The 24,854-nt window shown below is 50.3% G+C and overlaps 1 protein-coding gene across 1 annotated transcript in view; it reads left to right on the top strand.

Moving 5' to 3' along the window:
* Positions 1 to 288: 288 nt before the first annotated feature.
* Positions 289 to 24,854, top strand: part of LOC120760647 (transmembrane protein 132B-like) — a 201,320-nt gene continuing 176,754 nt past the window's right edge. The window contains exon 1 of the mRNA XM_040081123.2: positions 289 to 416. Within this exon, the coding sequence (XP_039937057.1) occupies positions 332 to 416 (85 nt within the window). The 5' untranslated portion in view covers positions 289 to 331. The remainder of the gene's footprint in view (positions 417 to 24,854) is intronic.

Below are 24,854 nucleotides of genomic sequence, written 5' to 3'. Positions count from 1 at the left end.
CTCAGGTGAGCGCCCCCCGTGAGCCCAGCCCGGCGCGGCCCGGCCGCAGCCCCGGCACAGCGCCCGCCGCCCCGGGGGAGCCGCTGCTGCTGCCGCGGGCGGGGGCGGCGCCGGTGCCCCCGGGGCGGCGATGCGGCGGGGGCGGCCGTGAGAGCGGTGCACCCCCCTTCCCCTTCCCCTTCCCGTCCCCTCCTCCGCGGGTGCCGGCCCCGCCGCCGGACGGAGCGGAGCGGAGCGGGCGGGGAGCGGGGGGAGTGGTTACGGGCTCCGGCGCGACACCCCCGGCCCCCCCCGCCCCGCTCAGCCGCCCCTCTCCAAATAAATCAGCACCATGACTACTTCTGGGCATGGAACAAAGAGGATGCTCTCCCGGGGCCCCGCGCTGCTCCTGGCGCCGCTGCTGCTCCTGTGCCGAGGTAAGCCCGGTCCCGCCGCCGCGACCCCGCCGCCGCGCTTCTGTTTGTTCGCTTCGTGGGTTTTTTTGTGTCTGTTTCGCTGTTCGTTTTCAACTGTTTGTGTTTATTTTATATCTGCCCCCCCTCCCCCTCCGGTTTTATTTACCGTTTCCCCCATGCCAGCCCTCCCTCCCCGAGCTCCCCCCGGCGCTCCGCGGGTGGAAGGCGCTCCGAGCTCCGGCCCTGGGGCGCACCGAGGAGTCCCCATCCATCTCCGCAGCCCTCCCGCTCGTCCCCGTGTGTCCCCCGTCCCCACGCGTGTCGCGGGCTCCCGGCCCCCTGCGCGAAGGCTGCTCGCCTGCTTCGGCCGCTGCCGGCGCGTTGCTGCGGATTTGTGGGGGGGAAAGGAAAGTTTGGGCTTGCCGGAGCTCTGGGGATGGATGAGATTGGGATTTGTGGTTTCCCACGGGGCGGCCGAACCCCGCTCCTCCCTGATGCTCCTCGCTCTTTCTGGCTACCCATGGGCGCGGGTGGGGGGAAAGATGTGCAGGAGTCAAATCCCTTCGGATACTTGTGCAGCCTTTCTTGCGCTTAATTCCGAGAAGGACGGGTTTCGATGGGCTGGTGGGGAGCGGGGTCTGGCCCTTGGTTGGGGTCAGGTGGGATTTCCTCACGGCCAGCTTCGAGCAGCGCGCCCGGGCAGGGAGATGCTCTTCCTCTGTTATTTTCTGTTTCTTTTTTTTTTTTTTATTTCTGCCCCCAGCTGCACTCGGGAGCAGCGTTTCGGGTCCCAGGTGCGGGTGTTTTCTTGGGAAGGGCTCACCCCAGGCTGCCAGAGCTCTGCCCCTGGGAAAGTCTTTAGCAGGACTTCGCTCAGGGAACGTTTTCCTCTGCGTGCTCCCCTGAGCTCCCTGGCAGATGCTGCTCCTAATAAACGGGGCTTGTTAAAAGCAAATTAATTAAGGTGCATCGGTGCTGGAGTTGCTCGGGGATTCGTTTGCGTTTACTGCTTCTCGGGACGGCGCTCGCGTTTGGCCGTAGCGTGAAGCTTGGGCTGCTGGGGGAACTTCCCGGGGGTTTCAGGAATATGCCTAAACGCGAGGATTTTAGGTGGAAAAGGAGTGATCCATGGGAAGGGTAATAGCAGTAGCTGTCGCTCTTGGGTAGGGCACAGGGAAGGCGTTGTGGTGGGAAAGTGGAAAGGTTCCTGCAGGAAGAGCAGGAACAATTTGCTGGCAAGGGGACGCGCAGAAGATGGACAGCAGAGGGTCCTTGCTCTGCTCGCCCCAAAAAGCGCTGCTTGCCCCTGCCCTCCATCCCCCTCCTTGGCTGGGCTGTGTGCAGCCACGGCTGTCCTTGGAAATCCTCTTGAGCAGCACACGGGCACCGGGCTGCAGAGTTTGGGGTGCAGGGCATGGAAAAGGGGGTGCAGCCTGTGGGGACTGGGGCACCGAGCACAGGACACAGGGCATGGGCTGCCTGTGGGTCAGCAGTGCCCCACAGGTGGCACGGTGGCTTTCTGTGGGCACTGCCATGCCCTGTGTGTGCCGTGCAGCTCTTTTATCGAGGCGAGAGTCGGGCACAGCAAAGCAGCAGGTTTCTGGGTTTTTTTTAAAAATATTTTTTATTTATTGCTTTGACGTATTAATGCTAATCTTTTCCCTGATATTCCCCCCTCCCGTCTTCTCCTGTGTGGGTAGCTACCATGGTGAGATTGGGCTGTGGGTGTAGTTCTTCCAGAGCTCTCAGCGCTTAAACATATGGAAACACACTTTGAAACAGTTTGTGGCTGCAAACCTGCCATCTCTCCATCCCTCTCAGCTCCCTGCTCGGTGAGCGCCTGAGGAGCTCGCAGCGCGCTCTCAGCTCGGGCTGTGAACAGCGAGCGCCTTCCCCGCCTGCGCCTCTCTCCTCCCTCGGCCGTAGCATCCTTCTGCTCCCGCAGCGGAGCGCTGCCCGCGCCCTGTCCCAGCCCTGCGCAGCACAGCAGCGGTGTCAGCCTGCGCAGAGCGGCTTTGGGAGCAGGGCGAAGCTCTTCGGAGAGAGGCGAGCGGGGGCAGAGCCCGGGAACGCCTCCCTCCGGGGCCGCGCCGCTCTCCCCGCAGCTCGCTGCCCCCCGAGCGGGCTTTTCTGCCCTGGATCACAGGGGTTAACGGGGCGCAGCTCGGTTCGGCTCGCTGCAGGCGGGAGAGACACCTGCGTGAGTCATGGCGCGGTGCTGCCATCTCCGCAAAGCTCGCTCGCCTTGGGCTCTTGCCATTTTTCTCTATTTATTTCGCCTTTGCTCCCTCCCTCCCCCCTTGCCGGGGCCGGCTGTGCGCAGGCTGCGCCGCGGGCACCGGCCGCGCACCGAGGCTGCGAGTTCCCGCAGCCTCCCCAGAGCAGGGTGGCATTTGCTCGCCTGTCAGCCGGGTCCCCTAAATAGCTTTGTGAAGGTCCAATTAAGAGATCACTCTGCTGCCCCGGCTCTCCGGCGCTCTCGGCTGCGAGCGGAGGGTGTGCGTTTGGCAGCCGAGGGCCGCTCACGCCGAGCCCGAGGATGTCTCTCGCTGGCAGCAGGCCCCCGTTTGTTGCTGGCATCGAAGGCAGCGTTTTTGGCCGCCTTCCCCGCTGGCGGCGGAGGAGCTGTCTCCGAGGTGACATGAATAGGTATCCTGCGAGCGAGCTGGATGAGTTACCTGACTGTTTTGTTTTGCTGCCCGGTGCTGTGTCACCGGCTCGCCCCGCTGCCCCGCACCCCGGAGCGGCTGCTCCAGCCCCCGTGGGATGCGTGAGGAAGGACCCGCGCTTCGCTTTTAGACTCTGGCTCCAGGGGGGCGTGGGCGGAGAGACATTATGCTTATTTTATTATGTGTCCCTGTATCACTCTACCTAATATGGAGACACTTTTTATTCAGAGGCTCTTTAGGAACAGAAATGAGAGACCCGTGTTATCTACTGTATGATAGATTTGCAGAACGCGACCGTACAAACTGTTGAAATGTAGGTTATTTTCCCCAGATTTGTGCAGATCTCAACATTTTATGCAATGACTGTTCGAAAAGATGTGTGTGGGGGATAGTGGGCTGGGGGGAGAAGTCTGAAATTATTACAGTTTCTTTTGCTCCAGCATCCATTAGAGCAGAATATTTTAGATACTCTGATTTTACTTCCCATCAGCATAAATCTAGCCCAGCTGCTCTGAAGTCAGTGAAGCCACTCTGGATTTATGCGTTGCTGCTGTGATTGGCATTGGGCTCTCTGGGAATGCAGGAGGCTACTGTGGGACTTGCCCTGCACAGCATTTCTCATTTCAAAATCTCCTGTCACTGGTGCTGCAGCCTCCTTTGTGTACTTGAAATGGGGAAGTCTCACTGGTTTTGATTATTTTCTTCAATTTGTGGGGCTTGGTCACAGAACTCTGACACCTGGCTCTGGCTGATCGAGTCTCTTGCAGTTTGAATACCAGAATAGTCACATTAAAATGTAAAAATCAATCAAGTGTAATTAATTTGCTGTATTTTATTCCTGGGAATGACAGTCACTCCCAATCCTGTTATCTCTGTGTTTAAAGCAGCTTAGTGAGGCGAGGGAGGTACGAGCCCAGGAGCAGCTGCAGGAGGTCAGAGCAGAGGGTTGCCAAGACTGGGACAGGGTTTGTGTCTCTGGAAGGATTTTTTGGATGAAGGATGCATTCCTGAGCCAGAGATGGCTCCATTTATTTAATCGCTGCCTTGGGTTTGCCATGCTGGATTCGGTTGCTCTTTGAGCCCAGGCAGCAGTTTGGAAGGCACAGTCCCTGGGCAAGGACTGCCTCGTTTCAGAGCGCCTGGAGAGAAGAGTCTGTGCGCCATGGGATATTTGGGTTACACAGGGCTTCAGGCTGTGCGGGGTTTTCCCACTGGTGCCGGTGGGATGGAGCTGGGGTCCTCCTGCCCTTCTCTACAGCTCCTCAGAATTGTGTTTTGCCGCCAGGCTGCTCAGGAGTCCTGTGCTGGCTGTGTCCCAGCAGGGCCCCTTCGCTGAAAGGCGGAGGAGGGGGTGTCATTGCTCGTAACGCTGCTTGTCCTGACCTTGGTGGTTGGTGCTGGTACAAAACCCAGGTTTTGCTGTGATGGAGAGGAGGCTTCCCCAAGCCCTGTGTCTCGTGGAGGTAACTGCAGACCTGTCCTGTCTCAGAGGAGCAAAGGGGAGGTGGCAGCCCCCTCCATCCTGCGTGAAGCAAGCAAAACCAAGGTCTTCTGGCCTCAATAAACCTCCCAGTGAACGAGAAGCCATCCCACCGAAATAAATACCGTCAGCTCAACAAATTTAATTCACCAAACTTGATTCCCCGGTCCCTCCTTGCCTAAATATAACAAACGTTAGTTAATGACGAGCAGCGCCTCGGTTTGCTGGCGCAGCTTTAGCTCTTAGCCCTGTCAGTGGCTCGCTGATGTGCTGGCACGTGGAGCTTTCCCAGCTCGGGCTGTGTCAGATCCTCTCGCGTTGAGTGCCACGGGGGCTCTGGGGTGTGAGTTACCATGTGGTGCTCTAGATGTCGTGGAAGATGCTTCGATTTCGTGCTGTCGGGAGCTTCCCAGCTGGCATTTCAGAGGAAGCGGTTCCCACGTGAGGATGGGCAGGCAGGAATTACAAGCAAAGAGGACCCTGGAGACAATTTACGGGGAGGGGATGGGGAATGCTCCGTGTCTGGCTTTCCCTGGGCGTTCCCACTGCCCTCCGTGGTGTAGAGTGCTGTGATGGGAAGTAAAGCGAGGGCTGCTGGAGTGTGTGTGGGCGGTGAGCTCCTTGTGGAAGGACTTTGCCCTTTGGGCAATACCTCACATGTTCGGCTTTAGTCTCGTGTGCAAGGTAAATATTAATGTTTTTTCCACGCTACCCAAAAATTCTCTTGCAACACGCTTTGAGCTTTTCTTTGTTTGCATAAATGTTTGTTTCTGACAGCGTTCAGAAAGCTTCATGAATTTATGATGTGCTCCAGATTGAAGCGCACTTTTGTTCCTTTTCTCTTTTTTTCCTTCTTCATTCCCCCCAAAAAACCACTCTTTCTTCCCAAATTTTGGTGATGAAATGGCAGGAGGAATGCATATTTCAGCAGGCTATTGAGAGGCAATGTAAACACCATCTTTCATGGAAAATCAGTTTGTTCAAGTTCAGAAGCAGCCCAGGCTCTCCACTTGATCAATTTGCCTGTCATAGGAGATGATTTTAAAAGTGGCGATTATGTCCTATCTTGTCTCTTGCAACTTCAGGCAAGGAGAGAAAATGAAGTGTAGCATTTGATTTTAGCTCAGTTTTTTTTTTTTTCCTGATTTCTTTCGGTGATGATGGTATCAGAGAGGGAGCAAAGGGGTGCCCTGAGGGGTGAGGGATAGCCAGGAGCAGAGGGGTTTCCACGAGGCTGCCGTCTGCTGAGTAAACTAATTGGAAACTGCACGTCAACCAGCTCTGCTCATCCCACCGTGCCTGCACCAGCTGGCCCTCAGGAGCTGCCCCATCGCTTCCCCTGCAGTGGCAGGAAACGGGCTTTTAGTGACAAAGCTGCGAAATCCTGGGGAGAGGGTGCTCGGCGCTCTGTGGGTGCGTGGCCACGTCCTCCTGCCCGGGGATGGTGCTGCCATCTGCTCAAAGGCTGTGCAAGGACCAGAGGTGTGCTGGTGGGGAGGGGACGGTGTGAAACCACCCGTGTCGGGCGGCTCCAGCTTGGCATCGGCGATGGGAAGAAACGATGGAGAAAACTCCGCTGATGCCGTTCGGACCTGGCGTAAATGGAGGAGCAGGGATCAAAATCCTCTTTGTGGCCGGGCCAAGGGGCTCAGCAGGCTCCAGAAATGGAGTTTCCACTGGTGGCAGCCCAGGGGATGGGTGGGAGATGGTGCCTCTGGCCAAGCAGCTGTGCCGAGCCCATTTATCCCCATATGTGACGTTTGGAGAGTTGTGGGAGAGTTGAGGGAGCCCTGAGGGGAATCAACCTGAGGAAGAAAAGCATTTGTGCTAGAGAGGGGAGAAATGTCATCCTCATTATCCCACAAATAAAATCCTTTAGAAGGTTAAATGAGAGGTGCACGTATCTTTGGGGTTGTTTTTTTGCTTAGCTTGTATGGAAACATTTCAAAAACAGATGGCAAAGCAGAGATTTATTTCCCGTTAAGTGCAGAGGGCTGGTGCACAGGACCTTATCTGCTTGTGGGCCCTGTAATAAACCTGCCAGCAGGTGATTTAAATCCAGTTTTTCTGATTGGGAGAGTAGTGAAAGGAACAGGGTTTATGTTACTTAGGAATTTTATGGGCAATGTTAGATTTTTAAGACGCAGGAATGATCAGGGCATGGCTCTGTAGCACCAGAGATGTTCATTTCTTTAATAAAGGATCTTCCCTGAGTCAGAAAAATGAACCCTTTTCCATTATTTAGCAGGTGAGCTGTTTGCATGAGTGACAGATGCAGCTACTTTATATCTCGGTTTAGGAGTTGTTGTCAATTAGCCACAGCTTTTGCTTAGCAGCAAGACTTTCGCCACAATGGGGAAGGAGGGCTGTCTAATGGATGCTGCAGCTTCAGAAAAGGATGAAACTCACACAAAAACCCCAAAAAGACAGAGCCCCTGTGCCCTGTAAGGGAGCCCTGGAGCAGGTTTCTATGCAATGAGCAGTAATTAGAAACCGAGGAAAGGGTTGGTAGCTGATGACTTGTCTTTGGTACCCAGATTTCTCGGTTGAAAAAGGAGAAAATCCAAGATGGGTTTTGGAAGGTGCTGCTCTGGTGGTCTGCGTGGGGCAGTGTGAGCACAGTGTGACAACAGCCACGGGCCCCCAGCGCCCCTGTGCCTGGCTCTGTGGGGCCACAGCAGGCTGAAATGAGAGCTGGGGGTTTTCAGGGGCACTCAGAGAGCTGGGGGTAGCAGAGGCTGATAACACGAGGTCTGATTGTCTTTCACTGAGTGCAGAGAGGACACAACACGCGCACGGTGAAACGGGCTTTTAAAAGGTCACAGCAGAGGCACCCAGAGAGGAGGGTAAGAGCTTTCTGGAAGCAGCAGAGCTCTCTCAGGGCAAGCTCAAAGGCCAGTGTGCCTGCACCTCTCCAAATGATGGGAATTAGAGCTGGAAGAGTTGGCAAGTGAACTGCCTTTCCCATCTCTGGTGGTTGGGTACAGCCTGTTCCTGAGCATGGCTGGTTTTCAGCGATGCAGGACTTCTGCTGCTTCCCTTGGCAGAGAGCTTGGCAGCCCATTAGACCTCTCCTGGATTCTGCCTACAGTTTTCCTCCTCTGCTTCATCCCATCGTTTATCGGATGACCCGAGCTCCCAACTTTCCACCATCCAAAGCTGAACCCAGGCAAATCTATGAAATGGGAGCAAATGGTTAAACAGTGAGTGGGAAATGCTCAGGAAAAGGAGCAGGGTCTGGCATGTATATACTCAGCATGTAAATACATTTACAGCTGGAGGTTATTTGGAGAAGAGAGGGCAAGGACTTGAAACACACGTGGTGATGAGCCATAGATTATGCTCTGAAAACACTCAGTTACAGTTGCACTATCTAATTCATCTCCCACTAAGACATTCTGCTCCAAGGTGTTTGGAAATAATGGAGTAGCTTAGATACTAACATTATTAAATCCTCATCTCTGACAGCTATGAGAATTAATATACAAAGATTTCTCCCACTTTTTTTTATTATTTTTTTTTTTAATACAGTTACTCATTTCGGGTCTTTTGCTCAGGAGTAGCTCACTGAATGTTATTAGCATGAATATTGGTGCAAGAAAGGCTCAACTCCATTAAAGAGGAGAAACAAGCTAGAGATAAAGAGAAGACAGCATGAATTTTATTGCAGTTGAGACATTTTTTTTCTTTTCAAATATTAATCATTTATCATTCTTTCACCTGTAGATGCCAAAGGGCTTTAGAGAAAAAAGTGGGTACCATCAAATCCATTGTCTGTCCTCTCCATCATCCCCATGAGGTGCCCCAGGGCAGCAGCCCAAAGTCGAAGCCCTGCTGGCAGGGACAGCAGAGGTGCAGGGTGAAGCTGGGCCCTGGGGTTAGTTTTTGATGGCAGCTGATGCTTTTGCTGCTGCTCTTTAGGGGGTGAGGCTCACCTTGGACAGAGGTTGCTGAGGTTCATGGCCAGCCTGTTAGCCCTGGTGTGCTGAGCACAGCTCGGGCACTGTCTCCTTCTCCACATCTCAGCCCTGCCTTGTTTTGGTGTCTGAGCTGCTGGGCACCTCCAAGCCCCATCCTGGGCGGTGCTGAGGCTCTCTGTAAGGGCTCTCTGTCTGCCCCAGAGATGGCACTGCTTGGTTCTGCTGCTGTGTTTGATTTGCGCCAGCCCATTACAGTTTTTATGGGAAGTCATAAGCAGAAATGAAGAGATGGAATAGTTGCTCTTCATCGCTAAAATCAAAGGCAGCCCTACAGAGGAGAGCCCAGAAGGTGGTGCCCCTCTCATCACCTCCTTGGTGCGATGAAGCTGGACAGGTCATGGGGATTGGAGACATCTTTTCAGGGGCTGCACTGAGGAGCTGTTCTTCAGGTGTGCCCTTTTAAACCCCAGATGTCCATGTTGTGCACCTTATTTCATTTATTATAGTGTCATAATGAGATTATTGGAGTCAGCTGTAAGCCCTGGGGGACAAGTATCAGCTTCAGCTGGGTCTTGTTGAAGCATCCTGCTTGCCCAGAGTTAAAGCATTTCCCTCCCATTCTCTGAGCATAGTGCAGCCCGACACATTAAATGCGTAAGAAGGGTTTATTGCGTTTAACCAGATGGGGAAAGCCAAAGGACAGTCATTGCCTGGGTTCCTGCACAAACCAGCAAACTCAGATGGTTTCCCAAACTGCCCTCTGTCCCCACACCTCCTCAAAGGGCTGAGAGCTGGAGCAGCCCCAGCTCTGACGCATATCTGTCAAAATGCTCATCCCTTAAACGTGCAGAATCCGGGAATCGTTGTATCAGGCTCCAGCCTGTGGGACTTCATCATCTGAGTTATTATCTCCACAACAGAGTTATCTCCTTCAATGGCAGTCTCCTATTGAAAACCATCTCTTTCAGCAGGGCACTTGCATTTATTTACTGCACAGCTTCTCCCATTAGTATAATCATTACTCCTTGGACTGGGTTTGAATTCAGAGCATCCCATTGTGGTACTTAAAGAATTAATTACAGTGATGAAAGAATTCCTCTAAAGACTTCTATGAATTGGTCTGGTTGAAGTGTTTTAGCTTTGCTTCAATTGGTGCAGCTCTTGTCAAAGGAGAGTGAGAAAATGCATGGGTCAGTGATTTAGATGAGGCAAATTACGTTAGAAAAATTGATTTGATTTAGAAAGTGAGCTTTCAGATCACAGGGAATTGCCTGCTTCTTTCTCTGCCGTGCTGATTCTCCCTGAAGATGAGCAGAGGCAGATAATTCAGGGTTAAAGTAAGTGGCTCTTGTAAAAGGTTTGTCAGAGAGCAGAGGAGAGATGGGCTGACACGCATCTTTAGATAAACCATTATTGACCCATATATTGCTATCTGTGCATCAGCTGGAGTTACAGACGGATGGGGATGCTTATAAACACACACAGGCAGTTCATGCGGCTTGCTAAAGAATCGAGTCCTTGTTTTTAGGTTTGGCTTTTCTTTTCTCTCTCCCCAGAAATGATTTTTCCACGCAGCATACCATCAGAACTGGCACACATCTGGGAGTGTGTGCTCTGTGGCTGCCTTAGCCAGCTCTGCGTTGCCTGGCTCTGTGCTTAGTCATTCCTAGGGCTGGCAGTTTGCTTTTCCCGAGGTTTTTCACTTCCTCGGATCAAACCGAGTGTTTCCTCCTTTAGTCCCTTCTCTTCATCTTAAAGGGGCTGCGCTCCCTGGGCTGCAGCGGGGTGATGCCCAATGGGTCGGGCAGCGTCCCCTCGGAGGATCGCTCCTAAAAAAAGCACCTTCTGAATGAGCACCTCCCTTCCCCGCACGCTGAGGGGTTTCTGCTGGGTTCCTCTCCCTGCCAGCTGTGTTATCCCTGTGGGAGTGGGAGGCTGTGAGTGCAAAGGCTGCTGGCCAGGGACCCGCCTTTCTCCCGACCATTCCTGGCTCTCTCTGAACGGGCTCTCCGTGCTTCTCAGGGAATCAGGGATGGAGCCTGGCAGCGTCTCAGTTTGCACTTTGTAAAATGTCTTTTTTTTTTTTTTTTTTTAAGTTAAGGAGATGACTTTTGCCTAGCAGTGCTTTTTGTTTCTTTTTCACCTCGCAGAACCCTCTACGTTGCAGCTTGTTTGCTGGAATGTCACAGAGACCTCATTTTGGTCTGTCTAGCGCTGGTGGTGTTTGTCTCCATAGCCCCAGCACCTTCCTTGGCATGAAAATCCGGGAGTGGGGCTCTGCTGGGCCAGTGCCACTCCCTGTCCCCCAGGGCGGGCACGAGGGTTGTGCAGAGCCCTCGCTGTGGTAGCGACACGCTGGGGACCAGCTTTGGGCTGTGTGCACGTTCCTGCGCTCGCAGAGAGCCTTTTCCACAGCCCAGCCTCAGGCTGGGAAGTGAGATGACAAGTGCAAGGAGAGAAATGATGCTGGGGAGAGCTGGAACGGAGCCTCCCGCCAGCAACCGAATTCAAGGCTGCAAAAAGAAGTTGCAAAAGTAGCAATCCATCTGTCCACTTAGTGGGAGAAGCCTAAGATCATTTCACAGTAATCAGCCCCCTGGTGTTCAAAAAAAAACCCCAACCAGAAATACTGCAGGTTTTTTGCTTTACTGCGGGTAACTGGCAAATTCTAAAGCAAATCAATGTTCTCAGAGGCTGTGGGGCCTTCCCCCTCCCGTCTATTTTGATAAGTAGGGGCTGTCTCAAGTTAAAAATAATGTAAGAAACAATAGATTGCCTTTGCTTTTTTAGATAACCGTGTTTTTGCCATCCATTTCGGAGATCCTCTGTCCTGACTGAAACTCTCTGGTTAACTGCCAGCAGAGTTCTCGGTGAGTGGGTGTTTTTCTGCAGGGTCAGTGGGGTCAGGGTCATCGTCACTGACCTCACGCTGGCGTATTCCCAAGGTGATGCTCTGTGCAGGTGCAGTGCCACGCTGTAGCTGCTTGGCTGGATCAGTGTCTCCATTAAAAGCCACAACATTCAGGGATTTTAATTTGGTTGTAAAAACTTGCTCCAGGCACTGCGAAGTTCGGGAGTGTTTATTTATTTATTGTAATCTCATTTTATTCTTCCTTTCCCCCCTGTGTGAGGGCAGAGAGGGAACAGGCTCCGAAGACGCCTCTTGATTCTCGCTTGTGTGAATCGAGAAGCACTGACTTGGAGGAAGAACACTGATTCCTGCCTCTGTGTGTGGAAATGTTCATTTCCAGGCTAAAGGAGAGGTGGCAAACGGGGGGGTTTGAACATGCCAAGCTCGAAGGTGTCCATAAGGAGCCCTTCTTGCCAGATGTCACTGCAGAAAGATGTTCAGGGTGGGCGTTGCCTCATGCCAGGCGTGGGTGGTCCCCACCACCCCTGGAAGGATGTCCCACCTTTGGCCTTGGGGGTGGCTGGGGCTCTGGGGGGCAGGACTGGAGCTGGGCACACGAGTGAGGCACAGCAGGACTTTGCTGTGGAACCAGAGCCGCTGAATTGCAGCTGATGCTTTGCTGCTACACAGCGATTTGTAATTAAAACACAACTTGCCGTCCTGATTAGGTTAGGTATTTAATTCATTTGCAATACTTTTTCCCCCTCCTGTATTGTGTAATTAGCAACATATGACGCTAACATGAGCTCAGGTAAAAGTTGTAGTGATTAATTTGCACATCAAAGCCTCCCCACGAATCAACCGGTGGGAGAGAGCTGGGTGCGTGTCGTGCCCACATGAACGTGTCCTGCCTGCACCATGGAGGCTCCATAGAGGTGGTTCCTCATGTTTGAGTCCTTCTGCAAGGCAACAGCGTCCCTGTGCCCCAGACACTCTATGGATGACCGTGTGACCCTTGCCTGGATGTGCCCATTCCTTTCTTGTCTCTAAGCTGGGAGTGATGGATCCTGAAACACCTGACTGACCCAGCACCTGGGAGCACTTAAAAGTCATGATGTAAAATTACTGGTGGTTCTAGTTGCTTTGTGGATATAGGCATTGTTCTAAAGGGTTCTGGCCAAATTCTGATTGTCTTTGCCCAGGTTAATCTTTGATTATCATGAGTCCTGCCTGAAGGCTTTGTAAGTCGGATTGGAGCTCTAACTAGTAAAGAACCTTGTTCAAGCAAGCCAAAACCAACAAGAAAACTACTATAAGCTAATTATAACGAATGTCTTCTTTCTTTCTTATCTAGTCATAATATTGTCTTTCTTTCCACCTTCTGCTGAGCTGTGAAAATATTCTGCAAAATGATATTTTTGAGTTGATGGAAAAGTACACCCCTGTCAACAATATTTTTCTATTGTTCATCAGAGACAGGCTTCATAACAGAAAAGATCTGTGCTGGAAAAGTACATCAGCTGCAAACAGTTTATTCAAAGTCATCTCAAAGAGCAGGGAAGGTTTTTGAGTTCCTGCTGCAGCTGAAGTTGAAACGCAGAATGTGGCTTCTAATATTTCAGAGATGTGACTGGTGCAGGTCACAATGATGTGTTGCCATTTTCACCGAAGATGGGTTTTATATTAAAGCTTCTGGTGGAAAAAGGCCTGGAGGAGTTGAAATATTTACATATTAAGTTCCTGTCTGAGGGTGCCACCTGCTTCCCTCGGGCACTGTGGGGGTCATGGACATGTGGGTGAGTGGAAAATGAGTTCCCACCTCTTTTGGTTCATGCACCTGTCTGTGTGTCCATGCACATGGGTGCGCTGCTGTTAAGTTGGTGGGGTGATAAATATTTCTCTTTTCCAACCATCAGTTTCAATTGAATTTCATAAGCCGTTAAAGTTCTCTGCTGCTTTCTTTGCTCTTCCAGTTATGTGAGCTCCAGCCATTTAGCTGTGGGTCCTGAGGCATGATTGCTCTGTGGAGCAGCAAAAGTAAATTGGTTCCTGATGTAAAACCTTTTTATACATTTACATACATACATATATATAATTTTTTTTTTTTTTAAATCTCTCTCACTCACTGTGAGTGGTGCTGCAGTGTTGGGCTGATGATGGGAATCTTCAAGCTTGGCTTTTTCTGGTCCAGTTCTGGATTCCTCCCCACAGCATCTTTTAAAAAGCTTTTGTGCCTGGCTTGAATGGCAAAGACTTATAGAGAAAGAGTGTGGTGTGGTGTTTTTTTGGGTTTTTTTTTTAATATATTTATCTTTAGAATCATGGTGGAAAGATTGGACTGGGGTTTTGGGTTTTCTCCCTGTAGAAATGTTTATGAGGATGATAGTTATTTGGATCAAAAGAGATCTTTTGGCAGTCCTCTGACTTTGATTCAGTACTGGCACTGAGACAAATAATGAAAAAGCAATCATTTCCCCTTCTCCCACTTTTATTCTCAGGATAAATGAATGGTTAAGATTTCTGTGCTCAAAAATAATTGCTCATGGCTCTTACGGGGGGAAAAAAAATGAAAATCCATAACACTCACCCTTGAAAAAGATGATTTGATCTTTCCTGTTGGTTTGTGTTTTGCACTGTTGAGTGTCTTTGCTGCCAGTCTGAGACTGGACAAAGGTGATGTGCAGGCTTTGCAGATTGAGTGTGAGGGAAGGAAACCTGGATAAGTAGTTTCACCACTTTGGAAAGCAGTTCCCATGGTGGGAGTTGAGCAGCGGGGATCGAGCAGGGTCTTGCTGTCAAGGTCCACCGGTAAAATGTTTTGCACAGCATAAAGTTAAAGAATTTGACACAATACAGAAGGATTGGAATAAAAAGTGTAACTTTAGTTTGCCACGTGGTTTTGAAGTGGCTCCAGCATCTCCTGAGGTGTGTGTGAGTGGCTGCTGGGACCTGCTGGGCAGTTCTCCGTGCGTTCCTCCTCCAGCTGCCTGCGGCTTCATGAACAGACGGAGCTGTCCACCAGTGCTTTGCCAGGATTTCTCTTCTTCCTTTCTTTCCTTGCTTTTATGGCGGTGGATGTGAGGCTGAGCTGCCATATTTTACACCTTCCCTAGCTGCCAAATGGTGCTGAGCAGCCCAGCTGGCTGCCCCTCCCGAGGACTGTGCACTTCACCTTCCTGGAGCATTCACCTCCCATCGTTTCCAGCAAAGCCAGGCGTAAAAGATTAGGCTGGGCCTGTACTCTTTATTTGGGAATAACTGCAGAGGTTCCTTTTTTTTTTTGGCTTTTTGTTTTGAAATCCTGCTAATTGGTGCTCTCAGCCTCAGCTCCAGCTTAATGAAGGCTGCTGTCTGGGAATCATCACAAACAGCTATGGAAATGCATTTAAATGCTTAAATCTGTTGTACTTTTCTCTTTATGGGCTCGTTCCTTCAGAAAGCATAACTGTGCCCAGGGTCCTTCCCTGCCCAGGATGATTTCTTTCCATGAGCCCTGTGGTCTGGCTCTGGCCCCTCTGCAGCACAAAGGGTGCACGGGAGGTTTGTGCTAAAGCAGTGAGGGAACTCAGCCCTGCTGCAGCTCTTGTGCTGAGGGAGCAGCATTTTCGGTCTGTTTGCTCCAGATGGGGCCTTTGGATGCTGGGTGTGAGGCTTGAGAGAGCATCCAGCTTCCCTCCTGCTCCTCTGACCTGCCCAGCACAAGCATCATTTACTCAAGGCTGTAAAATGAACAGAGCTGCTGGATGCCCCGGCTGTGGCTGCACGGCTCGTGTTGATGCCTTGGCAAGGCTGGCCTGGAACAGAGACTGGGCAGAGCTAAGAGAATAAAGCAGATATTTATTAAAAGGCCTTTAGGAGACACCTTGGGCAGGACAAGAGCCTGGCCAGGGCTGCACCCAAGGTGGACCCAAAATGGGCACAAAAAGGACAAAGGGTCACCAGGTCTCACACTTTGATCAGTTCTGGTCCATTTGCACTTTGGGGTTTCATTGTCCAATTCCAGCTCCAGGTTCTGCAGTCCCGTCCTTCTTGTTCCTCCCTCCAGCCACCCTTGTCTGTGCTGTTGGGGCTGAAGCTTGGAACGTTGTCCTTGGTGTGCAGCAGGAGCAGGATTTGTTTTGTGTGGCTGCTGTGTGCAGAGAGCTGAGTGACCCTGAGTGTGAGCTCAGAGCTGCACCTGGGCAGCGCAGAGCCTGAAACACAGCAAAGGTAAAACTGAAGGCATCAGTGTCAGCCTGTCTGGCAGTCAGTGCGTGTCAGTCCCTCTGTTCCTCATGGTGGGAACTCTGTAGTTGCACAGAGGCAGAGAAGGTTTAAGCTAAAAGCAAAGGAAAATGTCACATGGTGAGTTTTCCCATCATGGCTGTGGTTGTAATCTCACATTCTCCATGTTTGGAGAGGTGTGAGCCAGCTGCTTCTGGGAGGGATTTGGACAAGGGTTTGTGGTTTCTCCGGAGGCAGGGAAGCACCATCCAGTAAAATAAGTGCTTCTGTTTCAAGAGCAACATGGGGTATTGTTCATTTGTGCTCTGGTTAGAGGGAGATGCGAGTGGTCTAATTTCCTGTATTTTAAGAGCAACATTCAGCCCATGTGATGGACAGGAAAGATGAGAAGAGACTGCTACAAGCCAAAAGCAGCAAACCCATGAAGCAGAGCTAGAGACAGCTTTAAAGATATGAACATAATTACCCAAGGAGTCTGCCAAGGAACCAGATGCTGTAAATGAAAGAATAACTTCCATGGCTTGGCATCTGTCTGCGATCCAGGGAGAGGAGGAGAAGCAGGGGAACTGCATGCAGGGCTGGGAAATGGTTGCTCCAGTTGCAAAATGGGCACCTTCTAAAATATTTAGTCTATACTGGCATTTTTATATGGAGGAGAGTGAACCTGATGGAAAGAAGAGATGTCACAATGTGCTTGTCTTGTGGGCAGTTTGACCGTGTTCTGCAGGTTTGATCTCAGTGTTATGTGGTTGGTTGGCTGCTGGGAGGAGCTGGGGGCTGTGGCAGCTTAAGCAGGTGGTGATAAATGAGGAAGATGTGACTGGGTTGAATTCTGAACCTTTTGGGACATATTTGTGCCCAGAACCCTACAGAGCACTCTGTTTTCCATGCAGGGATGGGCTCAGTTGATATTTAAAATAAGTGGCTGCATGTGACTTGTCTGAGGTCAGGTCACTCTTGGCAGTGCTCTAGTTTTGAAAACCGAACTAGAAAGTTCCTGCTATTTCTCTCCCCAATTTATTTTTACAATTACTGTTAAAATAATTGCAGTCCTAGCAAAGGTAAACAGCTGGGTTCGACATAATCAGTACATAAACAATATCCATCATTTACATGCTATAAAACCTCTGCCACACAACATATTCCTGAGGCTGCATCTTAGGGAAAAAATAGGAAACCTTTATGGGAAGGGGAGCAGAAAATCAGCTGGGGTCCTCACGGATTGAGAACGTGTGGATAACAGCAGCAGTGGTGGAGTCTCCTTTCTGCTTGAACCAAACACCCCAGGAAAAGGTGGTGATAACAGAGCTGCACATGGGGCATCCTCAGAGCCAAGGGAGTGGTGCTTCCTGGGGTGCAGAAACAGAACTTGCCCCTCCCAGCTGGGAAATAAAGGCAGGGAGCAGAGATTGGAGGTTACGGGGGAGGTTCATGTGAGTTCAGGCCAGGATTGCAGCGGTTTTTAAGCCAGGAAGAGGAGCTTTGCTCTCATGGGTTAGAAATTTTTTTTTACTGCTTTAATAACCTTATTTTTTACTCTTATTTGGCTCGACTCAGTGGCAAATATGTTCAATGTGCACCGTGAGTGCACAGGATGAGATGGACATGGGAGTGGGATGGAGGGCTTGGGAGCGGGGGACATCACCGGCATCCCAAGGAGCCTGGCAGGGAGCAGGGAGGAAACTGGAGGTGACTGGGGGTGAATTCAGCTGCTGCCTCTGCACACTGAAAACCTGCTGTGTGTGCATCCTTGTTTGTAAGCAGCTGTGGTTATTTTGCCTCAAAAAAACCAAACCTTTTTTGCAAGGAGGATTTGGGGGGAGGCCTCTGTATTGCAGCTTGGGGACGCAGTCACGTGCGAGTCAGAGAGCCACATCATGTTGAGTGCTGAATGACTCTGCTTATTAATATAATAAACCAGAGGAACACACTGTCATGATGGTCTCTGCAGCAGGAATCCAGGGGATCATTTTAGCCAAAGCACATTAAATCTTTCTGTCTCCTGAAAATTGCCCCCTGGAGGCATGGGCTGGAGGGTAGCAGGGGTAGGAGCATTTAACAAGGGTTTGCAAGAGTTTTTATGCATATCATGGTCTCCAGAACAGTGCTCTGCTGTCTGGGGTTTTATATCTTCCCACCACTGTAGTTAAGTCCCTCAGACATGATAAGAAGGAAAACATTCTCTCTCTCTCTCTCTTTTATTTTTTTCTCCTTTCATTCTCTATTTTCAAGATGAAATTCTCTCTGCTGTAGCACTGATATGAGACCTTTTCTTCAGATGTTCTATATGAAAACATGCTGTCATCCTCTCTGAAAGCTGTGAAGCGTGTGCATGTATATGTATATTCTATATACTCAGGCACACGCTATACAGAGATACATGTGTGCACACACAGGGTTTTTCCTCTCCCTCCCAGATAAAATAAGCCTTTCTCATCTCTTTAATGAAAACTGAGTGCTGTGAGTTGATGGAAGTTAAAATTCTCACCAGGGTCCCTCGATGGGCTCACAGCTGTATCCCCTGGGATTGGTGCAAGGGCACTCCCCTCATCCCTGATGGGTTTTGGTCACTGCCTGCATGGGTGGGTTCACCAAACCCTCGGAGAAAACCTGCTGTGGGTTAGTTAATGGCAACAGCCCAGCTGCCTCCTGGAGAGCCTGGGGAGTCCCTGAACCCCCAGAGAGACCTTTGTGGCTTCAAAGCCCCCACCATCGGGCTGCCCACCCTCCAGGAGGCTCCACTCCCTGACAGGGAGGGAGGATTAAGACAAAAAAGGCAAGATTCTCAGAGAGAGCATGGTGAGGAGAGTCCCTGCTGATCCCCTGGAGGTATTTTGTACTCTGTGTCTGCCAAATTCTGAGTACATCGAGCTGGTTGCTTCGCTTGGGAGTGGAGCTGGAGCTGCCCAGAGCAGAGGATGCGTCTCCCCTTTGCCACCCTCTGGTGAAAAATGTGGAGCTGGAGCTCCAGTGGGAGTGGAGCTGGGAGTGGAGCTGGAGCTGCCCAGAGCAGAGGATGCGTCTCCCCTTTGCCACCCTCTGGTGAAAAATGTGCCCACATCTCCCTGTATTTCCTGTGTCTTGGCTTGACACACAGGCAGCTTTCCCTTCCCTTTTTCTAATCACGGAGAGGGCTCGGCACCTTGTCTGAAATAGCTTTTTTGCCTCAACAGGGAGGTTCCTTGAGGCATAATTGACTCTTTCTTTCAAGCAATGGCATTTTACCTGGGAAAGCAGCCAGTGGGTATTTTCAGCACAGCAGAATTCTGCCTTGCTTTGAAAGGAGGTGGTTCCAGATCCTCCTTGGTTTTTTCCCCCTTCCCCCCTCAGGATGATGTCATTTTACTTTGTGCACTCTCTCTACCATGCTGTACACAGTCTCTCCAGCTCCTTCTTGGAAACACTTCCATTAGACAGGCGCTTAATTTTATAGAAGCAGCACCTGCAGGAGCAACAGGTGAATAATCTGGGGTCCTCAGCTGCCTCCTGTTGGGCAACAGAAATGTCCTTTAAGTGACCCTGAAAGGGAGGCTGAATTGTTACTGATGGATTTTTTCTTTTCAATGAGGAAACATAGGATGGATGTGTGATAACACAAATGAAAGTGAAGGAGATGCTGGATATGGGCAAGAAAATTCAAGAGACCAGGAGAGAAAGATTTCCAAAGCAGAAACAAACCATTCTTTATTCTTAGTTTTCCTTCCAATTTAACGTATTCATGAAAATTTCCTCAATTTAACTTCGGGGAGAAAAGAAACTACAGGGTTGCTGTAGCTAAAAGGCTGCATCCTGTTTTAGTAGGTTTGCTGTATTTTACATTTTTTTCTAGAGGGGCTTTTTTATGGTACTTTCTACTGGCAGTTCTCCACACCTATTTGTTTTTAAAAAGCACTCTGCAGGCTGCAGGAAAAGGATGCTAAACACAGTTATCCCTGTCCTGCAGGTAGAGGGAACTGGCTGAGATGTGCAGTAACTTTGGTCTCTGCCAGAGGCAGGAAAAAGAGATGAGCCTTGAGCTCCTGAATCCTGTACAACAGCACCCAGCCCTGCCTGGGAGTCACCCTGCAGCGTGTGACTGGAGCAGGAGGTGTTGGGCTGAGCAGGTCATCCTGCTCTACTCAGCCTTGTTTTATGTGCCTGCCCCTGAGTTACCCCAGTGCGACAAGAATGAAAGCAGAGGTGAATGTTTTGGATTATGTACACCTTGTATAGCAGAGACATGAAACCTTGGTAGGCTTGGCTGCTTGTCTGGCCTCTCTTACCAGTAAAAAGTAATCCAGGGCAGGACCTTCCCCCTGCTCTGGGCACTGGTTTTTCCCTCTAGTGTCTCCCTCCTCTTCCTTTCTCCGTTGTTCACGTGCCCACACTCAGGTGGGATTTAAGAAGCACTTCATGGCTTTGCATGATGGAGCTGGCAATTCTGCTCAGCTCATCAAGGCACATGAAAATGCAGCGTGAGCCTGCAGTGCTGCTGCTGTTACTGCTGCAGCCACCCAGCAAAGCAGAGCTGGTCACTGTCCTCTCTCCAGGACAGCCTTGGGCCCACAGGGATGGGATCTCCCAGCATCTGGAGTGAGAGACTTTGTTAATACAGCAGCCCCAGCTCTGCCCATCCACCTCCAGCAGCCACAGAAAGTGACCACGTGTGCACAAGCCTGCTTTGTTTTCCAGGAGGTTTTGATGCATGAAATGCAGGGAGTGTTTCCCTCCTGGTACCTGGAAGAACACGATGCCCTGCAATAAATTAGCAATGCTGTGCCTTGCCTCCTGCTGAGGAAAGGGCTTTAAGGTGTTTGGTTGTGCTGTGCCTCTTGTGACCAGCTGGGGACTGCAGTTTCTGGGTGTACTATGTCCTTCTCAACATTTTAAAAAATAGAAAACCTTAAGAAAAAGAATACTACGCTTTCAAAATTTTATAACTCCCTTTATACAACGTGGTCTTGTTGGAGTGATCAAGGTACAGGCAGAGATCCTGCAGGGTGCTTAGGCAGAGGCACCAAAGTTTGCAGAATATGGCTTGTAGATTTCAAGGTCTTTCAGCCCAAAGGTATTTTTTTCCATCTTTGCAAATGTTTCTGATGCTGTATAAATACTGTCTTTGAGATTTACCAGCAGCTAACATTATCACACACTTCCATTTAAAGCAAAATCAGAGTGCCTCTTTTATATCTCTACGAGAATTATGAAAGCCTTCTTCTCAGCATTGCAAACAAATGGAGATTGACAGTTATTAGTTTGTGCCAGGGTTTGATGCAGGGGGATTTTCAGTGATTGACTCTGAGGCATCTCTTTTGCCTGTTCCACAGAGATGCTGAATCCACACTGACCCTGTTGGCCATTTATTTTGTCCCCACGGGGGATCTCTGGGTCCTGGGCAGTGAAGGTGCTGATAACTGAGCAAAGTGGGCAAGTTGCCCAGCAGAGACCTCCTGTTTGCAGCAGGTGCTGAAATGGGGACAGAGAAGCTGTTTTTTTTTCCCCATGGCCTTGTTTGGGGCTATTTGGAGGCAATACAGAAATGGAAGGATCACGTTGTTCACATTGCAGGTCACTTTTAGCAATTGTCAGCAGGGATTTAGCACCTAGTGTGTCTAACAAATCTGAATTAAATCTTTAATTGAAGGACTTCATGTGAGGAGTACCCAAAATATGAAACAACCTGTTCACTTGCTATTGCTTGGGTGTTCAGTGTCTCTCCTGTGTGAGGCAGGAGCTGCAGGTCACACAGCTCCCTTTATCCAAGTGCGAGCAGCGTCTCTGGGGATGAGGGTTTGGGCAGCGAGGCTGCCCCGTGTGCAAGCACCGTGGGTCACTGCTCACACCCCAGAGCGCTGCTCCAGAGCCCTGTCTGCCACTGCAGCCCTCCAACACGATGCTTTCCGTTTGTCACAGCTGTCAGGGACTCAAGCCAATCTCTGGTGCTGTTAATCCATCTCCAAGTGAATCCTGAGCAAACCTTTCTGGTAGCTGGGAGAAGTTTACTCTCTGCTGATGCTCTGCAGCAGAAAGAGAGGCAAAACCATCGCTGATCACAAAGGAATTGGGCTGTGCCCGAGCCCTCTGATTCCCAGGCTGCTTTTCAGGTCTCTTTCTGAGCACACTAAACTTTGCATTGAAGTCAACCAACACCGCGCGACGCTCCGGAGAGCTGGGAGTTAAATTTCCTCAAGTCACACAGCAAAGGCAGAACATTATTTACTTTGCATGCCGTTATTCCTGCCGCTCCTCGTCGCCGGTATTTGGGTTGCTGCTGGAATCTCTCTGCTCCAGGACGGGCAGGCAGGGTCTGTATGAATCTTGGTGGGCTCAGAGGAAAGGGGAGGCACGTCGTCATCGCTGCGGCGGCATTTCCTACCTGGGCACAGATAAATACCCAGCTGGAGTTACAGCCACGCTGGAAATGGGGGTTTGTTTTTGCGCTGCCCTTTGCTGTGCTGTAGCTGATTTTTGTTGAACGCAGTACGACACTGGAAATACGACTGGAAGCTTCAAAGGCATCACAGTGACACCGAACCAGCCCCGGGTGGAACAGGCCTGACAGCACCACCTGAGACAGCTCTAAATTGTCCTGCTGACACGGTGATTGCCTCTGCTGGGAGAGGGGAGCTATCTCAATGGGAAGAAAAATTGGTTTGGGTCAGGATTTTAAACCTCTCAGCTTCATTTAGTCCCCATACCCACCAAGATAAATCCAGCTGATCAAGCCCCCGTCCCTCCAATCAGGGCCTGGCTTCACACACCGATATGAGGAAACACTTGTGCATTTTTTGCTGAAATGAAGTATTAAAACCACGTGATGTGACAACTGAGAGCATCTTTCAAAAGACCGTCCAAAAGCAGGAAAATCCTTGGGATTTCCAAGTTGCCCTTTCCTTACACACCTTGCACAGCAAAGACTTGAGCACCTATCGCCTCGGAGAGGTTTTTGCCTTGACATAGAGGACAGAGGAAGAAAAATACAATTGCCATGTGCCACAACAGCTGCTAGTTGTCCGCTGAAATAAAAGGGAAAATGCCATTTCTGCTCCTACACCACGACCGTTGCACCCCGAAGCAGAACACAGCCCTCAAAGGTAATTTCAAACACTGCCCTCATGACAACACAAGTCAGCAAATTATTTCTATGGAGTTTACAGCCTCCAGAGTACCAGAAGGAAAAAGGAATAAAAAGAAATACACCTAATTTCACCTGCACTCACCGTACGTGCTCCGAAACACCGCGCATTTGTCATATTTGTGCATGTTATTATCCAGGGATGCATCAGAAACTGCTACCAAGGCAACACGGATGGGAATAAACAGCAGCCAGGGGAAGCACACCACCAGGAAGACAATGCATTTCCTCAGGTTATATCTTTGCTCCCCCTCTTACAGCCTCTTTGGTTATTACCATATAGAATATTGGATTTGTATAGTTTGACAGCTTTTGTGGTTTTTTGAGAATTAAGATCAGAGTCTTTAACAGCTCTGCTAGAAGAGAAATTCTCATTAAGGGCTGAAGATGAAGTGCTCTGAGATTTCTCACACGAGGGACTCTCCAGAGGAGACATATTTGTGTGAGTCAACAGCATATGTCACTCTCGGAAAATAACGCATTGGAATGTGACCTTTTCTCTACTGGTTTTATTTAATGAACAAACAGAACGAATCTTCAGCACTTCCTTTCAGAAGGGTGCACGGCAAGGCACGGGTTAAGTTGATTTCCAAACTTCACCATGACAGGCAGAGAACTTTCCAATTCTGGCACAGATCCGGGGAGAATGGCAGCACAGGGAAAACAAAAGGATTTATTTCCCTTTTTATGATAAGACGACAATTCAGGAGCCTAGAAAATCCTTAAAAAGAAGTCTCTAGTGGATGGATGCAAACAGAAATGAGCCCAGGCACCTCTGCTGCTGTTTTGCCGACCACATTTATATACCTGGCCCAGATCAGCAAAGGGAATATTAAGCTCTTTCAGAGGGCCAGATGGGCTCTCAGTCTCAGGTGTTGACAGTTTTCATTTCTTAACTGTTTTACAAATGAGTGTGGATGTTTGGGGACGAATTTCCATTTTTATTCAGTGTATAAGAATGGCCTTTCTGGATATAGCTGTCTCACAAAAGAAGCCACTGCTTGATCATGGCCCCTGCTCACCCAAAAAAAGGCTGAGGACTGTAAAGACTTGGCAGGGGAGCCCTTGGGAAGGGCTGCTTCTTCCCCAGCCTCTCTTGCCTGTGTGCATTGAGTCAGATTCCCTGGCTTTTGTGGCAGCCCTTTTATTATTCTTATTATTACTACTACTATTGCTATTCCCAAGACAGCACCAAAAGCTGATACAATAGGAGGGAGGGGAGCTGGGCTCTGCTTTGCCCTGCTGAACACTGACATAATTACCCACGTCCCAAGTGCACTACGGTGCCTTTGTGACTGGAAGTGATTCATGAGTCCAAAGGACCTCAACTGGAATTTAAATTCCCAGGGTAGGCCATAGGATCTACAGACAAAAAAAAAAAAAGTCTCAAAATGGGTGTGTTTGATCTAAATGTCTTGAAGAGACAGATATTGAACTCCATGCCATGGCACTATATTTAGACTCACTTTTCAAAGGATAAATGTACTTCAAATCTCTTCATTAGTTCCATTCTTCAGCAGTGGTTTATTCTGCCAAGAGCAAACCTGTCATGCTTCGGAGAGGAGCGTGGTGGCCACTCTTCCACAGCAGAGCTTGAGGGTCCCTTCCCCACCTGAGAAACATCCCCATGAAGACATGGCACGGGAGAAGGATATTCCTCTGCTCAAGGGCTGGGTGAGGGCACACATGGCGTGGAAATCCCTGTCCAGACCAGCGCCAGGGCCGCCCCTCTCCACGCAGCAGGACCAGGGATCCCGCTCCCCTGTGCTCACACACCAGGGTCAAAGCAGGACAAACTGCCTCTGAAGCAGCCCACTCCCTTGCAGCGATTAAACAGAGAACCAAACCGCCCTTCTAGGATGACTAATTGTTAGACAAGATACATCCCACACGTGGCACGCTCCTCCTCAGCAGCACCAGCCCGAATTCAACGTGCAAGGGGAAGCAAAGGCACTGCTGTCTTTTGGCTACCTGTGAAAAGCCACGGCGGGCACTGATCCGGGGATGGATCTTCGCTGCAGAGCCCAGCCAAGCATCATCTGGAGTCCTGTCCCCACAGCAAAACCGCCCAGCGTCCACCTGGAGCGCGGTGGCCCCTGGGGACGCGGTGTGCAGGATCCAGCCTGGCTCCGAGCGCAGGGCAGCTCCTCTCGCTGCTTTCGCAGCACAAACACGAAGCAGCGCCCGCTGGGGTGGGGGTG

Source organism: Hirundo rustica, chromosome 17 (assembly GCF_015227805.2).
Source record: "Hirundo rustica isolate bHirRus1 chromosome 17, bHirRus1.pri.v3, whole genome shotgun sequence".
Lineage (NCBI taxonomy): Eukaryota > Metazoa > Chordata > Aves > Passeriformes > Hirundinidae > Hirundo > Hirundo rustica.
This window is presented reverse-complemented; position numbering and strand designations above follow the sequence as displayed.